This window comes from Phyllostomus discolor, chromosome 6 (assembly GCF_004126475.2).
Source record: "Phyllostomus discolor isolate MPI-MPIP mPhyDis1 chromosome 6, mPhyDis1.pri.v3, whole genome shotgun sequence".
Classification (NCBI taxonomy): Eukaryota; Metazoa; Chordata; class Mammalia; order Chiroptera; family Phyllostomidae; genus Phyllostomus; species Phyllostomus discolor.
The window spans coordinates 141,672,040-141,689,679 of record NC_040908.2 but is presented as its reverse complement, the minus strand read 5'-3'; the positions used below and the strand labels follow the sequence as shown (position 1 = coordinate 141,689,679).

Sequence of the window (17,640 nt, the reverse complement as noted above, 5' to 3'; positions counted from 1 at the left end):
TGTACGCACACCATAAAATGTAAACTATAGGTACATTTTTTCTGAACCATTTGAGAGTGAGTTGCAGTCATAATACCCCTTTACGTCTAAATGTTTTATTGTTTATTCCAAAAATACAAGGATATTTGCTTAAATAACTGCAGTACAGTTGTCACACTCAGAAAACTAATGCCAATATATATTATCATCTGATCTGTAATTTTTATTCAAATTTAATAATTGCCTCACTAATGTTTTTTAATAGCAAAAGAAACAAATTTCTCATTCAAGATACAATCTACACCCAAAAGTTGCATCTGGTTACTGCCTTCATAATTTGTTTAAAATTTCTAATACTATTTTTTGTGATCTTCAAGTTAATGCATATAGTTAAAATTGGTCAGGCCTGGCAAAAGGAAATTATTTTATGGTGCAAGAGAAATATTTATCGAGAGCTTATTATGTGCTAAAAGCATTGTACATACTACCTGATTTAATGCTCACAAGACCTCTATCCTTATGAGGTGGATAGAATTTACTGTTACCCCAAAAAAAAAAAGGAAAAAAAAAAAAGAATTTACTGTTACCCCAGTTAATAGATGAAGGTGTGGAGTTGTAGAGAGGTGAAAAACTCCCTGTGGTCAGACAGCAAATAGCAGAGCCAGGATTTGAATCTGTGCTGATGTGATTCAAGACTTCTGAATTTCTAAGCCATGATATTGCCTCAGGAGTCACAGGATTGGAAGGAAACTTGAGAGCAGCCACTCACTATTACCTGCTACTCTAAGTATGTCCATAGCTAACCATCAAAGGTGATTTGGCTACCTAGCATTTCCCTTAGTCAGTTCACTGAACAAAAAATTTATTAGCAAAGAGTTCTTCCTAGAATGAAGTATTCTTGTCCAGCCATACCATCTTCTAGATGAAAATGTCAAGATCCACTAGTAAGATGAGTGGCTTGGCCAAAGTACCGCAGTGAGTCTGTAACTGAGTGGCAGTTAGACCTATATACTTCTGTGCCATTTCCACTATATCCTGTCGACTTCTATGTCTCTGAAAGGTGTAAGTGAACTCATATGGTCTTACTGGGTGGCTTAGAGGTGTAGAAAGTAGCCGACTGTTTTTTTCTTCTACTACAAGGAATTTCTTTGGCCTCTAAACTCAAGTTTGACTCACTGAACACTCCCTTGATGAAGTCTTCTCAGATGAACTCTACCAACTACAGTAATTTCTCTGAAAAAGCAAAAGAGTTCCTCAGTTGCTCTGGTGACATTTGACAATTAAAAATGTTATACTCTTGAAAGCACTGGGAGTGCTTCGGTAGGATGACCTGGTAGCAGAGACCACTGCCCTTACTGGTGGGATGTCTGTAGTGGGCTCACAGAGGAGGACAGCTTGTCTCATTCACACCATTTTCTACAAGTCATTTGGGGGATTCTCTGATTAGGGTACAAAGAGAGAAATAGGAAGAAATCTTGTACTAACTAGAGCTACTATGTATTGGATAAAGCCTCCTAGAATAAACATTGTTGTGTTTTCCCTTTAACTCATAAACTGTATGAACTATACATGTTCCCATTTTGGTGATGAGGAGACTGTGTTTTTCCTCAGAGGGGTTAAGTAACTTTCCCAAGGTCACAGAGATTGTTAGTAATGGACTTGGTTTCAGTTCTGGGTCTGACTGTGCTCCTGTAGCTGTGGAGAGGATGAGGAAAGGCTTATTAGACAGTTCATTAATTCAACAGACTTTTGTTAGGTGTGACACTGTGTTCAGTGTTGAATTAAATGGGATTCTTGCCTTCAAGAGAGATGAACAGTGTACCAGAGTTATAGGAGTTCAAAGGAGAAAGGAAACGACTTCTATCAAAAAAAGATTAAGGAAGACCTCATCAAAGAGTTGGCATTTTTGGAGAGCCTTGAGGGATGGTGGGAGTTATTCATGAGGCGATAAGGAAAAAGAGCATGAGCATAGATATGGAGACAGACTGGGATAGGTAATAGAAATGATGTGGTGTTTGGTTTGGTTGGAGTGCTGAATTCCTGAAAGGAAGCTATGGTAAAGAAACTAGGAAGGAGTTTGAGCTTTTCTTGAAAGACTAATGAGGAGTTTCAGCTTTTGAGTTGAAGATTTTTAAGCTAGGAAATGACTCGATCACATATAACCTTCAATCAGTATCATCTCACAGCAGAGTAGGATGTTTGGAACAGCAGAGTGTAAGGAGACAGGAAGACGCAAACGGCCATGGTGCAGGTGAGAGTGATGAGAATCTGAACTGGGACAGACGTGAGGCAATAAGAGGGAGGGGGGAGCCTGTGCAAAAGAGGTTGTGGAAATTGCATCAAAAGGACATCTCAGTTGGGATGACAGGGTTCTCATTGATAACACTGAATTTTAAGATCATCTGGACTTATTTAAGGAGTCCAGTGGTACTTTGAAAAAATTAAAGACAATGCAGAAAGAAATTGTTTCAGGAGAGAAGGTATTACATGTACTTTTGAATGTACATATTGGCTTTAGGTACGATAGGTAGGGGCATCTGGAAATACAGGTGTGAAGTTGAGAATAGAGATTCATTGATATGAATTACAGAATAGAGTATCGTGGGTATAGATTTTGGAGCCTTTTATTTTTGAGGTAATTACTGGAAACATTAGATTAGAAGAGCTTGCCAAGGGAGAGAGGGTGAACGAAAAGGGAAGGAGGCCAAAGACAACTCCTTGGGAAACACTTGAATCAGGGTGTGGGAAGAAGACCAAGTGCCAGAAAAGCAGGAGAATTAGGGCAGAACTGTGCCCCAGGAGCTGTGGGAGGAGAGGTTTTTCCACAAGAAGTGAAGAATCAGTGTTGACATGCTGGAGAAAGGGGCTCGTGGCCAGATACTGAGAAAAGACCTGGCGTTTTTAAAGAATCATTACAGGAGGCTTGTGAGAGTGACTTTGAGGTAAAGAGCTCCTCAAGAAGCAGGCATTTCGGGACTGCTAGTAGGTGGTTTCTGGTTTGGAGGAGAAGATAAAGCTTAGAATATGCACTGCATTTGACAGAAGTCCACAGAGTTTTTAAGAGACAGAAGCCCAACTGAGATGAAATATAGGATTCCTTATGTCATGGAGAACTAGAAAGTCCAGAGGTGGGGTGGGCTTCAGATGGTACTGGATCTCAGGGTTTCAGAGTTTTGAGAGTTTTCTCATGCTCTCCATTTCTTAGCTTCAGTTGTCTCTACTTTTGTATTTTGGCTTCATTCTTTCCTGTTGCAAATAGCCTGTCTCCATATAGTGGGAAATACAGTCTTTGGTAGCCCCACGCACATCTTTGCATCTTGAAATCCAAAATGAGTACCTAGTGTCTTCCTCCCTGCTTTCAACAGAAAAACACTAGGAGGACTGGGGTTGGCCAGACTTGCCTCATGAGCCTGTCCTTGAACCAGTTACTCTGCTGTGTTCAGGATGGTATGGCCCAACCTGGGTCATGAACTCATCTCCACTAGAGTTACTTGGATGGAGGGAGAAGCTCCCCCCAAAGGAAGCAGAAGGTGGTGGGGGGGTGGGGAGAAGAAATGGCTGGGAGAAAGAAATTATAGCTATGGCAGCCCATTATAATCTAGTGGCTAGACACACTGTGGGAAATATTTGTTTAACTGGGTCCATTAACAATGAATAAAGGATAGCTAAAAAATAGAAAGGTCCCCATTAAAGCCTGTGTAGTTTAAATTTAGAGTAGGACCAACAGGCTCTGTGACTTTGTCCTATGGTGTGATTAGTAGCCTAGAAGTAGAAGTGATGAAAGGTGTGATGTACTGAGACTTTGGGCTGGAAAAGCCAGGATTTCATAGGGGACTAGGAGAAATCAAGCAGGAGAATCGAGCAATTCATTGTTAAAGTATTTGACATGGGATTCAGAAAGTGTAGAGCGGCAAACGAAACTGCAGTATGCTGGTTCATTTATTTATTTATTTTAATCAGAGGCGATGATTTGTTCTTTGACTAAAAGTAGTAGTGACTACAAGTAAATGAAAACATATTTGACTTTCTACTAGCATGTTTGAATTTTCCAGCAAGGAAACAGGCTAAGTCATTTCTTTCATGTATTGTTCACTCTGAGCCAAGCCATGTTTATTTGACACAATATTTTATGCTTCAGTAGAACCTTTTACTCAGAATTTGTTCATCATTTTCCCCTGTTCACTACTTACGAGTTCATTTTATATATATGACATTCTTTGCCATATATGTATATCAATATTATGTTAGTGGTGCTAAAAATATTTGTATCACAGACATACTTGACTGATTAAGAAAATGATAATAAAATTAGTAGATATTCAATTTTAAAAATCTGGAGTCAGATAAGGAGAAGAAGGGAAAAATAGCCACCCATTATCTCACTAGTGAGAGATACCCATGGTTAATATTTTGTTTTATATCCTTTCAGACTTTGCTGAGTATACATGTGCAATTCCTTTTTTAAAATGGGATTCCAGTATATAGATTATTTATGCAATATCTATTGTTTCATGTATTATAATATTTCCATATTAATGAATCTAGTTTCTGCCATCATTTAATGAATGTATAGTATTTCATCATTTGGATGCTTCACATTTTATGTAACCAATCTCATACTGAGCAAGTGTTTACTCTGTGTCCTTATAAACAACAGTTTTAGAAACATACTTATTCTACCTGTCTTCATGTATTTAATGCACTGTATTTGTGCTGCTTTTATGAGAATCTAACGGGCAATTTTCCTAAAGCCTTGTATCTGGATTAGACTTGAACGTAGGTAACAAAACATTCAAAATAACAGTGGCTTAACCACGTGAGGTTACACAGACACACACATAAGCACACAGAGCTACTCTGGTGCATCACAAAGAAAGCAGGGAAGTGGGACCTGATGCTTTGGTATATGACTGCCATGGCAAGATGAAAAAAACAACAGCCTGTCTGCCAGAGCTGTAGCCATCGTGACCCGGTTCTCAGTGGCAGAAAGAATGATGGAGTAAAGACAGGGGGATATTACAAGTCCTCTTGAACACATTTAATAGTCTGCTTCCATCTCATTGGCTAGAATGTAGTCACATGGCACAGTTAACAGGGTGACACTGGGAAATACAGCCTTTGAGCTGGGCATATTGTTGTCTGGACCAAAATCAGGGCTCTATTACTAGATGAAGAAGGGAAGAATGGGTATTGGTTAGGCAAGTAGTTAAGATACTTTTGCCTGCAAGTAAACAAAACTCAGTTCAAAGTAGCTTAAACAGTGCGGGAATGTATTATTTAGTATAACAAGAAAAAAACACAACAAGGTGGTAAAACCCTTCCAGGATTGGTTAATGGAGTTGTTAGGTCTGAAGAGCCCAGGTTTTGTTGATCTTCCTAGTGGGCTTTCCCAGTGAGGCCAGCACCATGGCTGTGGTCTCCCCACGTAACGATACTCAGATGTAATGGCATCCAGAAAGAGAAGAGGGTCATCTTTCCAGTGTACGTCTGTTTAGGAAGAAAGCTGCTTTTCCCAGGAACCCCCAGCAGACTTCCTGTGACCAGACTGGGGGTCATAGCTTCATTCCTAAACTGGTCACTGGGATGGAAGCAGCATAACTGGCTAAGACCAGTTGGAATTTAATCATGATGCTGAGTCTTACGAAGGAGGAGATATTTGAAAAAATCCCTCCTCTACTGGGAAGATGTGAATGGATATTTGGTAGACAACCAACAGTGCCTGCCACAGTTCCCCTCTGTACTATTCTTCCTACCCATTCTCTACCGTCCGTTGGAGCCCTCCCTGCCAGAGGAGGCCTTCCCTGGTTTGCCTCCCCGGCTCCCTCTCACACTTTCTCTGCTCCTCACCTCTTAGTGGGGGGTTAAGGGCTCGTTATGTTGTCCTCTAGGTGTGTCAGCATTTTACCTGTTTCTTCAGCTCTACTGACTTTCTCTAAGGCCAGAGCTTGTCACAATTTTCTGTATGAACGTTGATGAGAATAACCACCTTTTTGAATTGGAAATTGAGGGTGGGGTTAAGACAAAGAATTTCTTATTTTGAATTTATTAATGTAGAAACCTTATCAGACTATATAAAAACTAAATTCCGTTGATGTTTTGTGGTCAACAAATCATCCTCATTTATTTAAGAACTAAACCAAGAAATGTCTTAGGAAAACTCAGTACCTACTTTGCCGTACCGGTGGTGCTTCGCTGGAGCCAAAGGTCAAATGTGTTGTTTGAAGCTGGTTGTAAAAATTTTTAAAGCCGTAACATACTTCCTCATATGAGTGGATATTGCATGTGTTCAATGCAAGAAGATAAATGAGTAGGTTGTCCGGATAACTGTGCTCAGGAAATGTAACTATTGCCAAGGTTTTTTATTGATTTACCAGTGAAATAAGTCTTCTGTGAGTTACTGGAAGAAGAAGTGGAAGATGCAAAGGCCAATTGGTGCAGGTGGAACTTCAGTTTCTTTGAACCCGAATAAAGCTTGTTTAGTGTGTAGCAGAGTCCTAGGTGGCCTGCAGCCTGAGTACCAGCAGGGACAGGTTTACTTTTTGATCAGCATTACTGCTTTAGTTTTTGTGCATTGAAACAGAACATGTAACATGATGTGTGTGTGTGTGTGTGTGTGTGTGAGATAATTGTCCTCTGTGAAGAAAGACTACTTTTAAAAACTTGAGAATTTCCATAATAAGGGTTCTTAGTATATGCATGTTCATAAAACATACTCATTTCTCACACATGCTTACATAAAAGCTACGCAAAGATGTAAAACTCCCCCTGGTATGTGAAGAAATAGGTTAAGTAAAACGGTGTGGGTTGACTAAAAACCAAGAACTCTCTGGTGTACTGTGTATCAGATGAGGCTTATTTAATGCCGATGGGAAGAATATCCCAGGGGAACTATAAAGGGCAGTATTTAATTGTTAGCCCTCTGTGCTCGCTAAGAAAATAAATGCATCCTTTGGTTCTCTTAAATCATTTATAGAAAATCACAAGACAACATTGTTCTATTTCTGGACTTCACATTATTTTATTTACCCTGTTTTTATTTGTAAGCCTTACAGTTTTTAGCTGTGCTGTAGACCTGAGACAAGGCATGGAGGAAACCCAGACTCACTTTCCTCTTCTGTTTAAACAAACAAACAAACAAACAAACAGATGAAACAGGCAGGGACATGGTGATAATGAGCCAGCCTGGCCCACTCTCCCGGGCTGTTTGAAGGACCAGTGTAGTAGGATTATGAAAATAAAAAGCGCTGCATAAATGTTAGTTTTTTGTTAATATGTACCAATACCAAATATCCCTAAATGGGACCCAAGTACTCCTCTTGAGGTCTTTATTTGTTATGGGGGCAGCAGAGTTCTGAGCATGTAGTAGGGCCTTAACATGTAAGTGTTTGATTAAGGACTTATATTAGAAGTATGTGTTATAATGGTTTTTGCTTTTACTTTAAAAGGTTGTTCAAATTTTGGATCCTGCTGGTTTCAAATCACACTGAATAAGAGGGTGTCACCCACACTTTCCTGTGGCTCTGTCTGCCCAGTTTCAGTCCAACCTGGAAATGCCTTCTCTGAAGGTAGTGCCTGAGATGGTGCTTCTGTCTATTGTACTTCCCATACGGCAGCAGGCTGTGCCAATCCACCTACTTGAGCAAGTTGAACGGCATTGCAGGAGAGGCAGCTTGGGTGTGTTTAGGTACAATCTGTGACAGTTTGTATATGTGGCTTCACTTCAAGATCTGCTGCGTGAGGAAAGGTAGATGCAGGAAGAAATGTGAGGGAGGAGAGAAGGCATTGCTGAGGGCTAGATCAGTGTGGCTCCATGGGAAGGGTGGAGTTCAGAGTGCTCTTTGGTCAGGACTTGGTGGTAGCACAGTGCTGGGCCATCCGGGGACCACCTCTGCAAAATGAAGGCAGTCACATGAATGGATGGGAGGCTTGGCCGCCCTTTCCTGATTTTGTTGCCTACTCCCTAGCCTCAGAATGTAATAGAGAAATCGCCAGAGAAAGCTCTCTCTGGTTTGTATGCCAAGCATGCTTGGGCCTTACTGCTTCAGTTGCCTTGCCTCTCTCCGCCTGCTCCACGCCAGGCTCCTCCCAACAGCTGCTGGAAGCTACTGAACCCTCATCCACCCTCCCCCGAGCTCATACATATGTCTAGCCAGTGCATATTGTTGTCCTTACTCTACTGTTCCTGGCTAGAATTCCAGCCAAACGGCTACAATGAAATTTCTATAACAGACAGGAAGAAACCTAAATCCAGGCATTTCTCAGAGAAATAAACACCAGTTGGCTAACTCTGTATTACACACTTGCCTCTCTTGTTTCTTTCAATGGCCTCCCAAGTGAAGAAATCCCAGTCTAACTGAGCACACAGACTACCTTCTGAAAGTGGCTTACTCGGTCATGCACACCATTGGCCAGTGTCTGTTGAACCAGCACTCTTCCTGTTCGCTGCTCTGGGAGGCATGCCAGGGAGAAAATATCATGTAGCATATGCATTAAGGATAGAGGATATAATTGAAAACTCTAGCTTCCCCTGAAAGGAGCCCCTAATGTGAATCCATGGACCTTATGAATAATAAATACACACAAAACTGATTCATAAAGACATTGCACACTGAGCCACTTGTGTCCCGTTTCCTGGAGGGGTTCCAAATCCAATGGGAGAGCGGAAGTGTAGTGGATTGCTCCACCCTCTCTCGGTCTCTCCCCTCCCTGTGTCTTTGCTGTCTATGCTTCAGGGACTGTTGCAGCAGGCAGAATAAACAGGGGTTGCCCTGAGGTAGCCTGGGCCCCCTTTTGAAGCCCTGCTAGACCTGTGTTAAATCTGTGTGATCACGTGCACGACCCAGTGTGTGGAGATAATACTGTTGACCAGTGGACTGGTGTTCCCATGTTTAAAGTCCACCCCTGCCCCCCTTAAGAAAATATCCTCCCAGAATATGTTAAGAAAGAAAATTGTTGCCCTAGCACTTTAAAATCTAGCCAAATAGTTCTCCTGTTAGGAGAGCAAAAGGGAGTGGAAGTGAAACAAGAGGATAAAACATGCAGAAAAGTGAAGATAATCAGTACGCTTTCCCCACCTTTTAAGTAGCAGTGTTACATTTTTGAATTTAGAGCCTTCTGTTGGGGCTTAGTTGGAGCATCAAAGAAAATACCAACTGCCTGCCATGTGTCAGGTTCCATGCAAGAGGGTACAAAATAAAGATAGCCTAGTCCCTGCTCCTGAGGGATGTGAAATGCAATTGCAGGAGATATGACAAGTTCATAGTGACTACAGGAAAAGTAAATGCGCCTAGTGAGAGAACTTGGTCTGTACAGATACCTGGGGAATCAGAGGAAGGTGCTATCAAAATGCTTTCACATTGTCGGGAGTATCCAACTTGGACAGTGATGATGAATAAGGTTTTGATGGGCAGAGGCCGGTGTGGGCATGTTTCATTCAAAGGAAGGGTCATGAGGAAAGAGTGGGAGGTGGGAAAGCACAGAGAGTGCACTAAGTTGCAGGCGCAGGGAACCCTGGGAAAGAAAGCGAATCATACTGCAGGTCTGGCTAAGTCAGCAGAGAAAATGCTCGGAGTTGTGCTTTTTCGTTTTAATCACATTTAACTTAATTACTATATCATAATAAGTGATCTGAAGCAGGAGTCTTGTGGAAATTCATGGCAATAATATAGGAGGGAAGAAAGTGATGGCCTGGACTTAGGTGACAGCAGGTAGAGTAAAGGAGCGGAGGGACTGACACCCCTGCAGCCGGGCCCTCTGTGGTTTCTGGAGACTGAGAAGGGTCAAGGTGCACAGGGGGGAGAAGTAAGTGATGCTCGGGACCATCTACCCTTAGCACACAGAAAAGCACACTGCCTTCAACCCTCTGTTCTCACCCTAACGATTTTTTTTCTTTAGGGCTTCACAGCCATTGGAAGAATAAGTTAAAAATGTGAATATCACCATTTACCAAAGTAAAAAGGTTTTTCTGTTGCCTGCCGGTAGTTCCATGCAGTGAGAAGCTAAGAACTCTGCTGGGTTTAGCAGAGACCACACAAGGCTCAGAATGAGAAGTAGCTGCTCTATGCTAGGAGAGGGCCATTGGTGACAAATTCTTCCTTAAGATCGGCCACCTGTTTGTCCTCGGGAGTTGCTGAAAAGGCACAGCGGAGAATGTTCTACACTCTAATGGAGTTCCAGTGAGTTTAGGGCACACCCTGCCCCTTTGGGCGCCCAAGGATGCTGTCTTCCCCGCCTCGCACTTATCATCTTTGGCTATGGGATGGATGACACTGTGAGTCTGTTGGAAAGGCCTCTATAAAATTGCAGTTCTGAGCTCCTGGTGCCATAGCTTGTGAGCTCTGGTCTGCTGGGTGAGAACTGTTGCAACTCAAACAAGGCTCCTGCCCAAGTCCATTGTGTTCCATCCTTCTGGGAACTGTTTCCCAATCTTGGTGACACACCAGAGGCATCACCGCGCAGATAAGCATTGGAGCCAGCCAGGAATGTTGGCTCCTCCATTTACCGGCTGTGTAACTTATGCCAAGCCAGCAAACTTCTTAGGGACTCAGAGAAGCATGGCTATGGTCATGAGATGATTAAAATGAAAAAGAATTGCCTGTAAACTACTCTCACAGTGCCTGTAAGTGCTGTGGGCTCATTGCAGAGTAGATATTTCCTTCTAGAGATTTTGGGACTTTGTCCCTAACCCTGTGATTGACTCACTTTGCTCTTTCTGGATCTGAGATTTTGAACATGAAGCATCACTAGGGTCTGCTCTGAGAAACACTGGCCCATAAAATAGGCAAAGGGGCTTCGGAGGGGGCAGCTGCTGAAGCTGCAGAGCCCTCACCAAGCCGCTGTGTTTATTGTTCATTGGCAGCAGCTTGGTGAAACGTGGGTAGATGCATTCCAGAGGGCTGCACACGATCTGTTTACTCCCGGGAGAAGCGAAATAATCAAAGGCAGTGTGAGGCAGAGTGCCCCCATCTCGGCATTATCGCCATCCACCACATCCCAGCAGTGTTGATTTCTCCAGATAGTGAGCTTGCATTTCAGGATAAGCCACACACAGAGAGCTCATTTGGTCATTTCCATTAATGATAAATGGTGAGGAAAGAGAGGGTGCTTTTTGAAGTCAGCTTACTTTAGTTTTCCCATGGCTCATAAAGGGGCAAAGATGTGGGGAGAGGAAGCAAATATTTTGGCTCCTGTGGTTAAACACTCTCTGCTGTTGACAAATGAAGGTAATCAGGTTCTCTGCATTTTGCCACTTCTTCTGTTATATAAGACACGCCTTTTCATGCGCTCCAGTACAACAGACTGTACTCAAGGCAAGTCCATAGATACAGGGACTTTAAAAGCTAATACTAGAGACAGAAGAATAAGAATCCTGTAACAGCCTCAGTCTATTTCTAGTGTTTGCTTTTTGGCAGACTTGACAATTGAAGGCCGGTCGTTCTGATAACTTGGAAGAGCTGTCATCGTCATGTGACTACTTGCAGCCTTGGGGGAAAGAAGGCTACTGCCCCTTATAGTCCTTATAGTCCAACTTGATCTTATATTTTTTTATGTTTATTCTTTTAAAAAATATTTTATTGATTATGCTATTACAGTTGTCCCAATTTTTTACCCTTTGCCCCCCTCCACCCAGCACCCTCCACTCTCTCAGGCAATCCCCACACCATTGTCCGTGGCCATGGGTCATGCATATAGGTTCTTCGGTTACTCCACTTCCTATACTGTACTTTACATCCCTGTAGCTATTTTGTAACCGCCTATTTGTACTTCTTAATCCCCTCACCTCTTCACCCAGTCCCCTGTACCCCTTCCAAACTGACAATCATCAGAACGCTCTCCATATCCTTGATTCTTTGTTCTTTTTGTTTGCTTAGTTTGTTTTTTAGATTCCGTTGTTGATAGGTATGTATTTATTGCCACTTTATTATTCATAGTTTTGATCTTTTTCTTAAATCCCTTTAACATTTCATATAATAATGGTTTGGTGGTATTGAACTCCTTTAGGTTTTTCTTGTCCGTGAAGCTCTTTATCTGCCCTTCAATTCCAAATTATATCTTTGCTGGGTAGAGCAATCTTGGCTGTAGGTCCCTGCTTTCATACCTTTGAGTATTTCTTGTCTATTTCTTGTAGCCTACAAAGTTTCTTTTGGGAAATCAGCTGACAGTCTTATGGGAACTCACCTGTTGGTATCTAACTGCTTTTCTCTTGCTACTTTTAAGATTCTCTTTTTGTCTTTAACCTTTGGCATTTTAATTATGATGTGTCTTGGGGCAGGCCTCTTTGCATCCATCCTGTTTGGGACTCTCTCTGCTCCATGGACTTCATGTCTATTTCCTTAGGGAGGCTGCCAAAATGAGGAGTCAAAGAAACATGGGCCCAATGAAAAAACAAATCAAAACTCCAGAAAAAGAACTAAACAAATGGAGATAAGCAATCTGTCAGATGCAGAGTTCAAAACAGTGGTTATAAGGATGCTCAAAGAACTTAGTGAGGACCTGAACAGCATAAAAAGATCATTCAGAAATGAAAGATACACTAATGGAAATAAAGAACAATTTACAGGGAAACAACAGTAGAGTGGATGAAGCCAAGAATCAAATCAATAATTTGGGACATAAGGAACCAAAAAACAACCAATCAGAACATCAAGAAGAAAAAAGAATCTAAAAAAATGAGGACAGTGTAAGCAGCCTATGGGACAACTTCAGGTGTTCCAACATTCACATCATAGGGCTGCCAGAAGGAGAAGAGAAGGGGTAAGAAATTGGAAATCTCCTTGAAAAAATAATGAAAGAAAACTTCCAATTTTGTCTTTTAAAGGTGTGATCTTTTAGACACTGCATTACAGCTGTGAGCAGTATCAGTTGAATTTAATTAGTGGTGGATGGGGTGATGGAGGGAAGCTTGAGGGGGCGTACACTAAGCCCGCACTGAGGTGTAGGCTATGGGATGCTGTGGTATTGGAATGGCAAGCATTGTACAGGAAGAAATTCTGAGAAAGCAGTTTAAAAAATTTCAGTATTGACTTTAGGGAGAGAGAAGGAGCGAGAGAGGCAGGCATCGATTTGTTGTTCTACTTATTGATGCATTCTTTGGTTGATTCTTGTATGTGCCGTGGCCAGGGATCAAACGCACAACTTTGGCATATGGGGGTAATGCTGTAACCAACTGAGCTAGTTGACTAGGGTAGAAAGCAGTTTTTGAATGAGGAGTGGGCAAGTTGGTGAGTGGTAACAGAAGGATGAGATGCATGTCCTTTACTTGGAAGTGTTTGTACTTGGCCTGCAAGCCCACTCTGCAAGGAACAAACAGTAGAAGGTAGCCTGTGACCAAGTTCAGTTGAGTTTTAAGAATTCACACATCAGGCATGTTCCTAAGAACAGAAGTTTTCATGGGAAGTAACACTGAAGTTGGGTATTTAAGGGGTGAAGATGAGGTTGAGAGGTAAGGCATTTAAAGACATAGTAGTGAAACTGACTAGTCTAGAATCAAGAGGATTTGCTGAGGACAAATGTTTTAAAGTGAAGGTACTGAAGAGGTCTTCAAACCATCTATAGTCTCTCATTTTACATAGGATGAGCCTGGATTGTGGGGACCCTCAAATGGCAGACAGTATAGAGTTTAGGTGCTGGGGTGCCTTATAAGAACCAAAGTGCATGGTGAGAAGGCTATTTAGGAAGGATTTAGTTTAGGGGCATGTGTTAAATCCTATCTTTTTTTAAATTAAACTTACTGGGGTAACATTGGTTAATAAGATTTTATAGGTTTCAAGTGTACATTTCTGTGATGCATGATCTGTATATTGATTGCACTGTGTGCACACCACCCAAAGTCAAACCATCTTCTGTCACTGTACATTTGGTATGCTCACACCCCCTTACGTCTGGTAACCACCATACTGTTGTTTGTGTCCATAAGTTTCAGTTTTATATCCCACGTAGGAGGGAAATCAGGGTTCTTAGCTTTTTCTGACTTGTTTCACTTAGCATAATCTTCTCAAGGTCCATCTGTGTGTCACAAATGGCAGTATTTCATCTTTTCTTACGCCTGCGTGGTATTCTGTTGTGTATATGCACCACATCTTTTTTATCCAGTCATCTCTCGAGGGACATTTCCGTTGTATCCATGTTTTGGCCACCGAGTGTTAAATCCTGTCTTATAACTGTGGTGTCGCCTGAAAATCCAGCATTGTTATCCTTGCTGTTGAATAAACGACATCCTTGCCCTTGGTTTCTCAATCCCCTGATTGTTTTACTGTTCACCCTTCTACCTGCACCCCCACCCAACACACATACACACACATATCCTCAGTACACATTTCTGTGTTAATCCTAGGTGACGACCAAGTGTTACCCTTTTCACGGCTGGTTGCACTTTAATTGGCACAAAAAGTTCAAGAAAACAATCAATCCATCTGAAAATAGAGTTTTCAAGACTCAGTGACTTCAGATTTTAGGAGCCTCCTAAAACCAAAGTGTGTAGGAGGAACAGATTGGAAGCAGGGGGACATCTGACGTCTAAAAGGATGTTGTGTGCCTGGCACCTAGTAGGCACTTACTCGTGTATTTGTTAATGAGTAAAACATCTCAGTGATGAATTAATAGAGGAATAAGGCTTAGAGGTGCAGGGTGCTAACAGAGGAAGGAGAAAGGTCAATGGAAACAGACCCTTTAAAGAAGGAATTAATATGACTTGATGATTATGGGATCCCTAGACATGAAGGGGAGAGAGCTTTTTTTGTTTTTATTTTATTTTATTTTTTATTTTTTTAAGATTTTTAAAAAGATTTTATTTATTTATTTTTAGAGAGGGAAGGGAGGGAGAAAGAGAGAGAAAGAGAAACATCAATGTGTGGTTGCTGGGGGCCATGGCCTGCAACCCAGGCATATGCCCTGTCTGGGAATCTAACCTGTGATGCTTTGGTTCCTAGTCCACGCTCAATTCACTGAGCTACGCCAGCCAGGGCTTGTTTTTAATTAGAGATATAAAATCTTGTTGTTTGGAAGAATACCCAGGAAACTGGGAGAGTCCTGTGTTTAATTCTGTGGACAACACAGCTATCTTTTTTTTTTTTAATTTTAATTGTTGTTGCAGTACAATTTTCTATCTTTTACTCCTACTTGAAAACTTCCTTTAGTTCATCTCCTTATAAATTACTTATATGAGTTGCTGTCCCGTTTCCTGCTTCTTCTCCTTCAAGTTCTCTCTTTAACTTTTCTTTCTACTTCTCTGGGCCTGGGAGAATGGGAAAGTGGAGCACAGGATGAGTGGCGTGCTCAGATTTTTTACAAAATGACCCAATAATTCTGTTCTCTTGTATTCCACTCTTAACTTCCACTTAACATTTGTCACTTCATACTTCTTTAGGACAACACTTATTTATTTTTAAGAATGTGGATAGGTCGGGTTTTTTTGAAAGTTATACTTGTGACAACTTTGACTTTTTGCCTCTTTGCATGGAATGGGCTGCTCTGGGTAATGGAGAGATAACAGGCTGACTTGCCTCCTGAAGGCATTCCTCCTTGACAGACAGGTTTACTCTGATCTGAATAAACACTCCTGCCTACCAGCCAGTAGTCTGTATGTAGGAGGCACTTGGAAAATACTGCAAGCTGCAGAGAGTGACCGTGAATAGCAAACTTAATTTGGTTTAATGTGTTCCGGCTTGCTTGACCTCACCAGAATAAAAATGTGCCTGCTTAAATTATTGTATTGGGAATTTAAAAAAAAATTCTACAGACATTTATCTCTTTGGAAGAATCTAGGGATAGCCAAGGGTTAATTCCATGTATAATGTCAGAGAGACTTGAGAAATGTTTAACATAGAGCTTGAATCACAGATCAGGTTATTTTGAGTTCTGAAGTTTAAGAGTCTGAATTACAATTTTTTTCCTCTCTTGTTACTTTTTTTTTCCTAGGCGATTGGCTGGCAACGACCTTTCTTTTATCCACCCCAAGGCCTTGTCTGGGTTGAAAGAACTCAAAGTTCTGTAAGTAATGCAATTTTAGAGTTTCACAGCTCGCTGTGTAGTTTCTTTCTGCATAGTCAACATGCTTGGAGCTAGGTTAAGCACAGATTCTTTTAGCTCAGGCTTAAAAGATTTAAGGAGTGGCCAGTGAGTTGTATGGGAGGGTAGAGGTTGATTTAGGCAAATTTAGGTCTAGATAACAATAGCTGAAATCTAAATAATAGGTATTCTGACCTCTGGTGCATTATAGTTGAATGTTAGACTTTCTGTGTGGCTAATGCACTGAGTCAAAATCATATTTTAGCTTTACTGTTTGGGTCTTGTTTCTACATATTTTATAGCTACAAGAACGTTGAATTAGCTGACCCTAAAGGGAAAGAGCCTTCTGGAGTTGCAAATGTTAAAGTCATTTTAGAGCTGAAGGTATTGAGAGGCTCGTGACTTCCATAGCTTGTGAGGGGTTAGGACATAAATTCCTGGCGGTGGTCAGGAGTGGGGACAGTGGCAGATTGGGCAACAGGTGACCTGACTGCCAGCCCCACTTCTGCCACTACCTTGCTGGGTGACCGTCTGCAGGTCACTAAACCTCTCTGGTTCAGTGAGCTAGGTGGGCCTTTCCCCACCCCATTCTGTGGTTATGACTCACAGTTATTTTATTAATGTGACTAGAGATGGCTTTAGGCAAAAACTACAGGACCTTAATTTTTGGTTTTGACCTATGCCTTCAGGCTCCAGGCCCCAACTCGTAGATGACTAGAGCCCTGTTTCTGCCCTGGCGCTGCATTCACTGAGGACGTGGCTGCTGCCCCGTAGCGCTCAGGGTCTCCCACCTGCTTGGCACAATTGGCTTTACCTGATGTGCATGTTTCTGGGCTCTGCTTTATTCCAATGTGAAAAGGCCTTAGGGATTCCAGTGGGCTGGCTACTATTCCTCCCAGTTAACTTGTTGTACCTCCCAGTTAACATTAACTAGGGTGATGAAGGTTAATAAGGGTGCCTTAATTCCTGAGAGTGAACAGCCCCTGGAAATGTAGATCACCCAGCAGGTCTGTGTTTGGAGATGACTTGGGTTTCATTCTGGCTTTACGACAAATGTTTCTTGCTCTTTTACAATTGTCTTGTTTGGGACGCTTTCCACCTTGACCTCTCCCCTCTCCTGCCAATGGGGAAAAATTTTTTTGGAAAGATATGACTGGATTCTTCTAAGAAAAAATGGTAACAATTGCTTATTCACTAACCAAAAATTTCCTTCCAGAACCCTCCAAAACAACCAGTTGAAAACAGTACCCAGTGAAGCCATTCGAGGGCTGAGTGCTTTGCAGTCTTTGTAAGTAACTTTTTGGTTTTCTGCATTCTTGAATCATTAGACCATCTGTCTGCTCCACGTGTAAAGAGCTGGAATTCCAGGGAAAAGGGGAGGTTTATCTTCACATCTGGGATAAAAATGGGGATGGCCAGTTGCTGTTATGGAAATATCCTTTGGCGAGGGAGAAAGAGGTGGTTTGATTTTCCTATTCAGTTCTCAGGAGCGGGAGACTGCTATAGGTATGCAGTGCTGGGTGTACTTCCCAAGCCTGTGTGTGGCAGGTGGTCATCGCCTCTTTGGAACCCGAGTTATGTGTGTGCAGAAGTTCCAATGTCTTGTGCCATGACAGTCAGGAAACAGCCACAGAGAGGTGTCGGCTTCAGGTGGCA

At 41.9% G+C, this 17,640-nt stretch overlaps 1 protein-coding gene across 1 annotated transcript in view; it reads left to right on the top strand.

The window, feature by feature from the left end:
- Positions 1–17,640, top strand: part of LGR4 (leucine rich repeat containing G protein-coupled receptor 4) — a 94,974-nt gene that overhangs the window by 53,388 nt on the left and 23,946 nt on the right. Inside the window, exons 3-4 of the mRNA XM_028514630.2 lie at positions 15,895–15,966; positions 17,201–17,272. Coding sequence (XP_028370431.1) covers positions 15,895–15,966; positions 17,201–17,272 — 144 coding nt within the window. The remainder of the gene's footprint in view (positions 1–15,894; positions 15,967–17,200; positions 17,273–17,640) is intronic.